Source organism: Ambystoma mexicanum, chromosome 1q, assembly GCF_040938575.1.
Source record: "Ambystoma mexicanum isolate Mex_15411 chromosome 1q, UKY_AmexF1_1, whole genome shotgun sequence".
Taxonomy (NCBI): domain Eukaryota; kingdom Metazoa; phylum Chordata; class Amphibia; order Caudata; family Ambystomatidae; genus Ambystoma; species Ambystoma mexicanum.
In genome coordinates, this window is record NC_090922.1 from 1278526440 (window position 1) to 1278539356 (window position 12917).

Below are 12917 nucleotides of genomic sequence, written 5' to 3' on the forward strand. Positions count from 1 at the left end.
TCCCTCTTCAGGCTAAGTTTTATATATTTCTGCTACCCCAGATTACATTTTCTGAACGGCGTACTTTCCTTGCTATCTACATGACACATACTATATTGGGTCTCTAAATATGAGCTAGCCTGATGGGGTGACTGTGGAGGGTACATGGGGAGAAGTGAGACGTTAAACTGGGTGGGCTTTGGGGGAATGCCCATATGCAGCGGAGAAGGGTCCATCAGCTGTGCCCTGCAACGCCTGTCAGTTCCCCCACATAGGTACAACCATGAGTAAGACAAACCTGACATCACAGTCACACAGTTAGCACTCGGCAAACATTAATCAGAGAGAAGGAAAACAGAATGTGCAAGTGCTCCATACAAAGAGTGTGTGCGTTGTGAGAGAGGTAGAATTAGACCCAGCTCAGCTCCTGTTGTGGTTTACACGCAAGGAAGTGCAGAGAGATGCACTAGCCAGTCCCAACATGGCAGATTTGCATATTAAAGCTGCAGTCCACCCTCCACTTTGTCCATTACTGCAAGCACAGACAACTGCCGAGTCTCAATGGTTTTCCAAACGGGCCCAATGTAAAATCATATTGAATAAATATATGTATCTGATAGCCATTCGCCAAAGCCCAGCCCTGGGGGTTTAAGGGAATAAAAGGGATGACCGGAAAAAGACTAGTGTGGATGTTTGTTTAAATAGAGGAGCAACGTTTGAATCATATTGGCATTGTGTGAAAGCACTCTGAGAGCTACAGTTGATCAATAATGGAATGAGCAGGGCAAAAGGGTGAACAGCAGGTGTGGAATGTGGAGAAAATCAATGGTTGAAGGAGGGGAGCTTTAGAGGAGAACAGCAGCTGGAAGTACAGCAACAGTGGATAGAAGTGGCTTGTGGCTGCAGGGCGCCACTGTGAGGAAGCCTAGAAGCTGAGAGAAGCATCTAAGACAATCAAGTCTATTCAGAAAAGGCCAAAGGACGTAGGCCGTAGGTCATGCACTCAAGAGCCTAGGCCTTAAGGACACCCATGGCAGTAATGCATTTTTGACTGTGCATTAGTTAGAGCGTGGTGACATGTAAGGAATGGTTGTGGAGCATATTTCAGCCGTCATAGGCCAGTGTTGCAAACAGAATGTGGGTAGGTTGGCAGTGGCACAATACTTTGTAAATGGAAGTGAGTACGCCCATAGTATGTTATTGAAAGTGCACAGTGGTGCAGGAGAGAGTGTTTTGTTTGTACATTATGGTATCTGTTGCAATTTGTTGCTGCATAGTTTCATGGTGGTGAGCTGTGATTGGAGATGCTGCAGTGAAAAGTTCAGCAGTGTTGGCACAGGGTGCAGTGTTTGCATACTGTCAGTATGGTAAAGGGTATGGTTGAAGGGCAGCTTATATGTGCTTGTATAGTGTGCTGTGTGCACAATGCTTGCAGTATAGGCAATGTTGTAAACATTTTGTGGTTAACGCACAAAAATCTGCCCTTTATACCACCTTGCCCAAATGACTTGGCAGTGTGAGGATTAGCCAATCAGGTAGTGTGGGTGTGGTTAACAGAAAGGGAAGGTGAAACTGTTGTACATTATACTCTGCGTACTGAGGGTGGCTGACATTGTGAAATGGATTGTGTTGAATGTAGGTTATCCCTTTGTCATGGATCTGCGCAACTATGCCCTGCAAAGACACTTTGACTGCAATTTTGGTTTGGAAGGAGTGGACGCATTGTGGAATACTATGTATGAGTGCAATTTTGCCGATATGCATGCACTTTGCAAAGACCTTGCCACTTTTGCAGCAGTAGATGTTATCGTCATCCACTACGGAGGCATGCATATGGGTTACCTGGCTTGCTTAGATTTGTTCCGTAGACTGAGGAGATTGCTGGATGTCGTGAGGACGCTTTTTCCCACTACCAAGGTGCTTTTCTCATCCAAAATACCACAAAGAGTATGGGCCACTGCGCATGGATGTTGGTCCGAGCCAGACGCAGGAAGGTGTCTCATCAAGAGAAGCATGTACACTTTCTTGTCCGCACATGGAATGTTCTTATGCAACAATTACCTCATTAGTTGTGGAAATGCTGAGTTTTTCCAAGAAAATGGCATTTTGTTCTCACCCATTGGCAATGCAGTTTTGTTTGCCCGTCTACAGGATGCAGTGAAGAGTTTACGGTACTAATGTGAGCACAAGAAAACACAAAAGCAAATAAAAACCGAAAAAGGTGTTTCCATAGAAGCATCTAAAAAACAAAAAGGCTTTTTTAAGAGCCACCTCTTACCACAAACTCCACCTCCCAGGGTTGCAAGTTATTCCGCCATGCCCGCACACAGCACAAAAGCCACATCCAGGGATTTTGCGGGTTGCGGCCATGGAAATGGGACTGGGGGATTGTCCAATTAGATGCTTAGGGTGTGCGGCAATAGGAAGAGGGACTCCTGCTTCACTCGGGCCCGGCCCTCGACATACATGGGGACCTGCACGTGCCACATTCAGTGCTTCTCACCATGTTGGCCTATGGAAATGGGATTGTAGCGATTGGCCTATCCTATCAGGTGGTTCTCAGGGTGTGCATCAGTGGAAAGCGTGCCAATAGGAAAAAGGACTTCTCTTGCTTTACTGGGGTGCAGCCCTCGTGGTACTTAGAGAAAGGCATGTGCGTCATTCTGCGCCTCTGTGCTCATGGTGTACGTCAAAGGAAAGGGCAGCAATTATGTGTTCCATTACTTTGTGTAGTGCGGCTGGCAAACATGGCAGGACGCACAGTTGTCCTTGTGGGTGATGCATTTGTAGAAGATGTGGTTGTGTATGCCATCCAAGTAGGCTTTTTTGGCAATTTCGGTTTGGAGGGAGTGTAGGCTTTGTGGCGCAGTGTAGAAGTGTGCTGTTTCGGTGGAGTGTTTGTAGAATGTCAACATATGGCCACTTCTGGACATGTACATGTTGTGGTTTTGCAATTTGGAGCCTTCTTTTTGGGTTCCAGGCCTTGTCCCCTTCCGTACCGTCAACTGAAAAAGATGATGAAAGCAGTGCAGCACATTTTTCCCACTGCCAAGGTGATTTTCTCATGTATACCCCCTAGAAAAGTGTGGAACTATTCCATTGATTTCTGTTGCCAGACAGAGGTCGGAAGGGGTTTCATCAACAGAAGCATGTGTGACTTCTTGAGTGCTGCTGGGATGTTCTCCTGTGAGAATTACAACATTTGTTCTCGCTATACACACCTTTTCAAAGGAAATGGAATGTCTTTGTCGACCAGTGGCAATTACATGTTCTTTCAAATTCTACAGGCTGCAGTGAAGACCCTATTGTAAAAATGTGAGCTGACGTTCAAAACACAAACTTACTTATAAAAACTGCAAAAAAGGTGTTTGTATGGAAGCACCTTTATAAAAATAAAAAACAAGGTCATTTTAAGAGCCCCCACAACTAACAGCGTCCCCTACCCTGATTGAAAGTTATTCCCCCACTCCTGCTATCGCCCAGCATGAAAAGTCAGCAAATATCACGATATTTGCAGGGTGGCACATGTTAGATACGCCCCTTTTGCAGATGACGCCCATAGAAATGGGCCTATTGCACCAACAGGATTGGTCAATATGTTTTCTGGGTGTGGTGTGTACACACAGAGTGTGGTACATGGTGTATTTTTTACAGGCAGGCAGAGGTTGCGGTTATGGCCGTGTGTTTCACGAGCCACAGCGTGTATGTTTTAGGGGACTTCAAAATACAGTAGCTGAAAGTGAATGAAAACACTGTGCAGTGGCTGCTCATTTTGGAATCTATCATGTGGATGTGTAGAGCTATGGAGTACCTACAATGAAGTAACTGATTTTTGTATGTCTGCTTGACACTTTGGTGACACGCAATCATGCAGATATTATTGTTGTTGATTGTGGAGGGAAAATTACATGTTACACGAGTTTCGGTGCCCTTTGTGATAAAGGAGGCACTTGCCCGGGTCATGCATTTGTTTCTGAACTCTTGCATAACTTTCTATAGTATTATGCAGACATCGATGTGGCTGTGTCATTTTCTATTTGGTTCCCAAAATATGTGAAAATGGCGTACTTCACACAAGGGATTATGAGGTTTCACAGCCTAAACACTTTTCCCCATCTTACTATGCATGCCATCCCGATTTCTGCACACCCCATCCAAATTGCCTTGGTGCCCTTCTTGAAAGTAGTTAAATATATAACATGGGAAGATGTTCAAGATTACACTTCTATTGGGCATGGTGTAGATAATGACTACGTGTCCACGTGAGTTGGTTCATGTACTGCAAGGAAGTCTGTAATACAATGGTGTGTACAGCAATGCATTGCTGAATGAACTACTCATCTCATGATAGTTCTTCAATGATCTTTGATAGTTTTCTGCCAACATTACAATAACAATCCTTGTGGAGGCTTTCAATGTAAACTAAATGCACATGTGATGTCATCACTGATGTCATCAATGAGATTTGTGATGACATCTTTGATGTCATGGGTGTTAGTCCTTGCAGTGCACACTGATGGCCTGAGTTATGGTTGCTTAGCTTACCATAACTGGCGAATTTCGGGGGGGTTCAGTTTTACCTGTAACCATAACGTCCCTGTAACAATGTTTTTTCTATTGAATTTCATAGGGTTTTGCTAGTGCAACTTAACCATAACGTCCCTTTAACAATGCTTTTGTTATATATATGCATACCTGGCTGTTGTCCAGTTTGGTGATGTATGGCCAAGGTATGACACTTCACCATCTAGAATAGGTGATATATTTCTATTTAAAACTGTCTATATTAAGTACACATGCCAAAAGTCCACCGCTTCTCTCTCTCCTAATGCTCATTGGAGTCATCCTTTCTTAGACTCTGCATAGCAACGCAGTATTTGCCCCAATGTCCAATCCGTTCCTCCTTTCTCATGTCTTTCCCATTACACCAACTTTAAAATCCAGAGTGGGAAGCTTCCTGGTCATTTTTTATTTTTATTTCATACTATTGTTGTTGGTTGCGACACTCATGTCCCAAATGAGCCCCCAATCTTTTATTGAGGTTTTGTTTACAACAATACCTCAGGCGACTCATTTCACTTCACAGTCTCCATGCAAACAACCTAAATTCCTCCCGATTACAATGTGCCTCATTATAAGATTGCTGGTCCGGGATCTACGGTACCAGTAAGCATGCCTGTAGTTCACAGCTACCGCCAGCCTCGTAATGAGGCCCAATGTAGAATGTCAAAAAGGACATGATCAGGATTAGGTCAGAACATCTCCAAGTGAGTTATTTCTTTATAGTTGAGTAGACTATCATTCCCGGTGAGAATACTATATGCTCTTAATACAGCATGTACTGGTGAGTAATGTGAATACCTCCTTTCATTAACACACAGAAAGCTTCCAGAATCCAATCAGGTATTATATAATGGTACATACCAGTGAACCAAGAAAAACTGTTGGCTGCATGACTCTTGCTACTACCCGCTGTGTTCTTCCCTTCCACCCACGCTCTGGGCTTCAATATTCCACCCCATAAGTCCTAGTGCTTTGCTCAATTGGCATACCATCCTTTCTGATGCATACCTTTTCTTCATCCTTCTCTGTGTCTTAACTAGCCAACGTAATGGTAGTCTGCTATTTGCATGCATCCCATCATTATTGCTGTTTTTGTTGGCCACTTGAACTTACCTTATGTCTTTGATGGTTGCTCGTTTGAGTGGATCTACCTGCAGCATATGCATAAGAAGAGTGGCAACTGAACGGTTCAAGTACTCCGGAATGTAAAATACACCTCCACGGATTTTCTTAAATAGGGTAGGAACGTGTTCATCATCAAATGGGAGTGTTCCACAGAGAAGCGCATACAGTATTACCCCACAGCTCCAGATATCAACTTCCGGTCCTGCATACAATCTAGATAAAGTGAAATGGGATGCATGTTGAGATAATATCTGTAAAAGGCGGTTCAATTTCATCGCTAATTACCAGCATAACGTAATTGATTTTGGCAAACGCATATATAAAAAATAATTGGGCCACAATATAATTGATTTGGAAGCACTACAAATAAACCATAACTATACATGTGTACAAATACATTTTGCTTCAAGAATGTCACTGTCTTAGCGTTTATAGGTATTAAGGCAGCTGAATGCCTAACATCAGCACCCTGACTGACATGGGAATACCTGAGTAACTCGATAAAAACCAAGCACAAGATACATCAGTGTAACTAAAAGGCTCCTTGAAGTTCCCGATTCCATCCAGCTGCAGTTCTGTGACGATTTCGCTATGACAATGGTGGAAGGGTGTGTCTCTTTAAAGTGAACATGTTTGGCCCCATCTATGATGTCATATAAGGCACATCTACCGATTATAAAATCGTTGCAGAGCATGTCATTTGGGATATGTTCAAAGCGTACTGTAGCAGCTGGGGTGCAGGTACAGTTTTTGTTGCAAAAGGTAGAAGAGGGTCTATTTGAAGAATCGGAAAAAGAGGATGCAAGGTAACATGATTATAGATTTAGAGTAGAAATGTGGAATGTTAAATAAATAAGGTACCAAAATAAAGGTACCAACTCCCATAGGCAGGTAACCGGTTTTTGTTTTGCTTTACGTGCATCTAGTTAGGTGCATGTCCTTGCAGTTCTGCAACAAGTTATTCACTTGTATGGGGTTGGGGAGGTTGTAGGATCTTTCAGTTCTCGGAACTTGAATAGTTTGTGACACAATGCTAAATACTTCCCTTATATAGTAGCAAGCTTCATTGATACGCTTGTAGTTATTGGCTCTTGTAACCCTGTTGTCTGGTATGAATGGAGTGCTTTTTTCATCCGTTTTGGACCAGAACCATTGACATTGCAATGTCCTGCCTGCACTTTCAAGTTCAGCAGTTTCTTTATCCTTGCTAGATATGGTTGGTGACACCACTATTTTTTATTTATAGGGGTAATGCTGTTGAGAATATTAGTTCAATTGCTGTGGGCTGCTTTTGGAAAATCTACTCATTTGGCACACACAGAAACATGGTGTGGGTCAGATGGATGGTGTTGAGCAAGATTGTAAAGTGTTTAATTGTGTTGAGGGACTGTGGGTTGTAACTCATAAAAACAATCTGAGCTACAGTCCATTGGGTGTGAACATTTTATCAAGACCTTAACTGATGGATGGGTGTTTTATCCCCGTAACCAGTTCCAAACACCATCTTCCTTGTCTTCTTTTGTTCGGATATTAGTCGGTTTTAATTTCTCCTAGTCATACAATAGTATCTCAGATAAACTGTTACTAACATTTTGAGAGCTAAAACTTGTAGATGAAGTGGATAATGAAGGGCACTGGAATTGATTATGCAAAGCTGGTAATGCATTTTAATGATAGATACACAATGTGCTGGATCTCTCTGGACTATGACCACTCCAGAATTCTTTGATTGTGTGAATTATATGATGGCTCAGTAAGAGAATATAATGAAACATGGAGATGAAGTTGAGAACCAAACACGTTCCCTTGTATCATTTGTATATAAATAACAGTAATAATAAGATACTAAAATTATTAAGAAATTAAAACTATTGGTCTCTACATGAGTTGGGCGTTAGCCTTTTAATTTGGTGGTAATGGTGTTACAGCTGCATTTCAGGGTCTGCCCAAACACGAGTCTGGCGTGTAAACAAGCCGGGAATGATTCCCATTACTGGCGCAATTACCACCAGTGATATTCTCATGTGGTAATTGCACCATAAAATTCCCCATTGGGTCTAATCGACCCAATGGGGAATGGAGAGTAACGGTTAGCGCCCAACCCGAGATCCGGCGGTAATACTGCCAGATGGGTGGGTGCAATGCAAATAGAGTCGTGTGGTATCGCAGTCGGGATACCGCCCAACTCATGATAAGGCCCATATATGTTGTAGAATGGTTGGCAAGCAACTGCCTATGTTGGTCACGGCTCAAACCCAAGACCTTTGAACAAATATGCTAACTGGTTATTACTCTAAAAATGATTGTATTCATATATGCACATTGTGCTTGAACAGTCGACACATTTTCAACCTATTACAGGCCTTCTTCAGGGATATTTCTTAATATTCTCACACCACATTGTCCTATCAGCAAACTATTTTATTTATCATGAGATTCACTCAAACCTTGCTTCAATCGTTTTCATCATGTTGATACATATTTAACCATATTCTTCCAATGTGGTCTCAAAAACAGTCTGCTTTAGTCTTCTTTCTTCCAAATTCCATATTTTTTCATATGTACTCCTTTTAAGTCACTTTCTTGAATGTTATGAGATTCATTAATCTGAAGAGCCATTCAGATACGGCCATACAATCCCAAGTTATTAAGTTAAGGAATCATCATCCTGTTTCAATGAATATCACATAAATATCAGATAACTAAAGCCAGAGAAAAGCAGTGAAAAGGGGAAAATAACTAAATACCTTATATAAGATGAGTAAGATGTGTGAGAGAGAACAAAGTGTGGGCCAGAGCTTGAGAGGACTAAACAATTGAACTATTTCTCAAGAGAAGTAGCCCAAGTGAAGGGAATATCTAATTATCCAGAAGGAAATACCCACCAGAACAGTAATACTTTAACAAGATACAGCAACAACAAGAGATATGAATCCTGTGAGAAGATCTCAAAGGAGATTCCCAAAGAGAAGCAGCCGAGAGATAATAGACCTGTCTAGTTTGTGATTTCGACTGTGTCCACACAAGGTCATAAATGTACTTCTAGTGGTCCAGAGGCAACTTAAAATGAAAACTGGAAGTGTGAACATGCATGAAGTGTTATGGGGTATAGCTGGAAGCAGCCATTGCTTTCCTGACTCCATACTTATTGTAAGCTTATGTCTTGTATTCATACCCTATAGGTATTGTCAGATATTCACGGGGCCTGCAAGTGGCCTCATGTCATGGATGACACCTCCAGCAGCTTCTGGATTTTCACTTTGCAGCCTGGGACACGTAGTTTAATTTTTGTTTTCATTATAAGTATGGACCTACAGGTCCCAACAATCAAAAAGATCAAAGAACACATATGGAAATTGCCAGTGAAAGCTGTAAAGCCTATAATCATACTTTTGAATTTATTTGTAAATTCCTGTGTCTATCTGGTGCTAGAAACTGGTATTTGCTTTGCACCATGAAGAGAAGCACGGCTAGATAAATGTGGTGTATTTTTTATTAGTCAGCCACAACTATTTCGCCAGCATTATAGCAACGCATGTTCTGTATTCTGTCAATTTCAGAAAACATGGCAGCCTTTTGTGTTGCAAGATTTCTGATAATGAGCCTTTTTATTTAGCATAGGGAACTTAATATTAACCGTTTGTCACATATCTGTCTCAAGAGACTGGAGCACACCTAGCTGATCACGTAGCTTAACGTCTAAGTCAGAAATGGAAACGTTATGCATGAAGGGCCAACAGAAAGAGCAACACTGGCCCATAGTATATTGCAGGAATATTGTTTTCTATCTGAAATAATGACATGAGAAAATGTGCAATGCAATCATTAATTCGTGGAGATCGCCTTTAACATGTTACAAAGTTTGAAATTTCAACAACTTATGTTATGTATTTTCCTTGAAAATGCTACAACATGGGCTCATGCATTTGAAACTCTTTACACCCCATTAGCAATTAAAATGTATTCATTGTCGTTATCCCTGCAGAACTGATGTTGGCTTCCATAGAAAGTATGCATGCACACTCGCACCATCGCAAATAAAATTGCTGTGTATTCTTTATCATTGAGCTGCCACTGCATATACATTCCTTTAGAGACCTAGAGAGCTCTGCTTAGATGATGTGGTGCCCCAGCATCTTTAGTTAAGAGGGAATAGAAAGAAGCTTATGAAGAGATCTTCAGAGGGACCAGCAGGAGAATGCCTTTCAAGCCACGGTCACTGCCTTTAGGTGTTGTGTATGAGAAAATGAAAATGAGGTTGATTGTGCTTCAGGGATAGATCACTGATTTAAAGTAATGCTTAAGCTTTTTGTAATTAAAGAATCTACTTGCACATCAAAGAAAGCAGCGTTGGTCTGAAATGAGTTTTCTTGTACAGTGACTTACCTGCCAGAAATAACTTCTGGGGCTGCATAGTTAGGTGAACCACAGCTGGTTCGAAGAAATTCCCCATCTGACATCATATTTGATAGACCTACAAATGAGACAAGAGAATAGTTATCAAATGATGTTGGTAAATTATCCTCAAGAAAAGACTGATCTTTTATTTATTTGTTTTTGGATTTGTAGAGCGCACTGCAGCCCACAGGTATCGAGGCGCTATGAGGAAACGTAAGAGGGCTTGATTCAGGGTTACACGAATGCGGCCCAAAACAGAATATTACTTAGTACAGATTGTTTCGTTGCATGATACATTGGATAGGCGTTACTTAGATGCAGTCACTTAGATATATAATAAATAAATAAAGCCCTTTCAAACAAAGAGCCTTGTTTTGATGGCTTTCCAGAATGCTGCATGAGAGTCAATCATCCTAATCTGGGACGGGAGGGTGTTCCAGAAGGTAGCGGCCATAGTTGGGAATCTGGTGCCACCTGTACGCACTCCGCGTGTGAGAGGAACAGTGATTTGATTGGAATAGGCCACTCTAGAAGGTCTGGCCTGCTTCTCCCCCAACAGACTCCTAGTGTTTAGTCCCTCGGCTTCACTGTCGATTGTGACCACTCCTTCAAAGCGCACACTGCAAAGCAGACATATAAACAGTATCGTACAAGCTCTCACTCCTGCACAAAATCAAAACCATCATGCCCTGCGCAGACTTAATATCTGTCAGTGTCAAGGCCCTGGAGCTCTCCCACCTGGATGGTGGCAACTTCTTCCTGGCAGGTGTCCCAACCACAACTATAGCCTTTCTGAAAGCAGTGCTGCATCCACATAGTGCCTCATCACCACAATGAAGCAACGTGACTAATCTCCCAAGCTCTCCATTAGTTATACTGGCTTCCCCTCCAAGCTCACATCCCAATCAAGACAGACAACCTGCATCGCCAGCAAACCTCCAACGTCCAAGACATCCTCATATTTAGCAGAGAAAATCACCATCTCAGGAGGAAAGTGCAAATATAGGAGCCAGGATATCGCCAGGCAGGAATCCACAAAGTGCAAGGAATAGAAGACCATAAAACAAGCATTTTCCAGCTATGCGCCCACACTAGGGAAAAGCCTTCCTGCTAACACCAGGCTGGCTTCCTCCCCCCTATGCTAGCTAGGCTTACCCTATACAAATCAGATATATGCATACATAAATGTCTTGAAGTTCTTACATATTTATATGTTTATTTTAATATATTTTTGAAGATAGAGCAACCATGGGCCTCATTACGAGTCCGGCGGTAACCGAGGCGGTAAAACCGCCAGACTCGTATTACCATTCCACCTCCATGACTCCCGGAATTACCAGGGCATTACAGCCCTGGTGTCCCGGGAATTCCAGAGCCGGAAGGCGGTAAATCCCCATTCCCATTGAGTCCCACAGGACTCAATGGGAATGGGGAAGTGGAAACACCGGCACCATCTTATGATGGTGCCGGTGTTTCCACGTCCGCCTGCAGGCGGGCGGTGTTAAACCCACCAGGTCAGACCAGGCGGGAACATCACCTCCCGCCTGCAGGACTTGGGATCGGGCGGTCCGGAATTAACAGTGGCGGCGGGTTTACTGCCACTGTTCATTCCGGACCGCCCGACCTGTAATGAGGCCCCATATCTCACACTTTAAGCAAGGATATTTTTTTGACGCATTACCTAAATCATTGATTCTCAGGATTGGCCATCATGCAGGTTGTTTCTGCTACATGGAAATAAGTCATTTTTTTAAATGTTACTTGTGGAATTGTTTTACTTATGCTTGATTATATATCCTGATTATCATTAAATGATAAGCTATCCATACAGCCTGAATGGAATCATGCACATGGTTCTGGTTTTACAGTTTGCAAGGGACCCTGCAATCCGTGATGAGCTGTATGTATGGGCAGGGGCATCATTTCACCAAAATGCCAGGGGTAGCGGAAGTGACATCACACAACCCTTGACCCTTGATGACATCACAGGAAGCAATGTCATTTGACCCCACCCTGAAGTGATATCGCGGGAAGCGATGGAACATGACCTTTCAAACATTGACAAAAGAGGAAGTGGCATCACATAGCATTGTGCACTACGAAAAATATGGTTAGGATATCACTATAATGTGATGTACATCCCATACAAGAATGGATCGCCATATGTATCGTTACAATCAGTGTGTATAGGCCCATATTACCAAATTACTGTGAATGCAAGTAGACGTCCATGACCAAATGATAATGATGTGTTATTATATAGCACTTGCGCTTAAGCGCTTTATATAGAAAAAATATTCACCCAATATCACCCAACCTGTGTTTGTACTAATTTATTGACCTCAGAAGAATGAAAGGCTGAATTGACGCGTTTAAGAACAGACTAAATCAGTGACTCACCCCCTGAAGTGTGCCTGAAATAAAACTTTAATGAGTCTAGCAATTATTGTATAGAATTCCAGAAAGGCACATTATTTGGTATTCCTATTCTTTCTGAATCAGGGCTAGTGCTGAAAGTGTTAGACTTGTGGCACTCAGGTTCTTATGTTTCTTCTTTTTTTTTAAGGGGCCTGAACAAGAAAGTCAGCCACTCCAGAACCAAAAAGCCACCTGCTGGCCGCAGCGCAGGAGCTTGCAAAAAAACGTTTTTTTTTTGGTTTCTATTTTAGAAGTCACAAGGGAGACCACAGAGGTCGCAGTTGCGACCTCTGGCGACCCCTAAATGACGTCCCTGTGTATGGGGTTGGAGCACAGGACAGTCTGTTATTTGTAGGGGGACTGTACTGCCTGCCCCTGAGCAGGGACACATCCACCCACTATGTTTTTTTCTTTTTTCAACGCAAAGCCCATTG

General features: G+C 42.5%; 1 protein-coding gene across 1 annotated transcript in view; it reads right to left on the bottom strand.

Annotated features, from left to right (window-relative positions):
• The window catches only part of PRKAA2 (protein kinase AMP-activated catalytic subunit alpha 2), a 531203-nt gene that overhangs the window by 127103 nt on the left and 391183 nt on the right, over nucleotides 1–12917 (bottom strand). Inside the window, exons 5-6 of the mRNA XM_069642111.1 lie at nucleotides 10054–10141; nucleotides 5656–5880 (exon numbers count right to left, since the gene is read on the bottom strand). Coding sequence (XP_069498212.1) covers nucleotides 5656–5880; nucleotides 10054–10141 — 313 coding nt within the window. The remainder of the gene's footprint in view (nucleotides 1–5655; nucleotides 5881–10053; nucleotides 10142–12917) is intronic.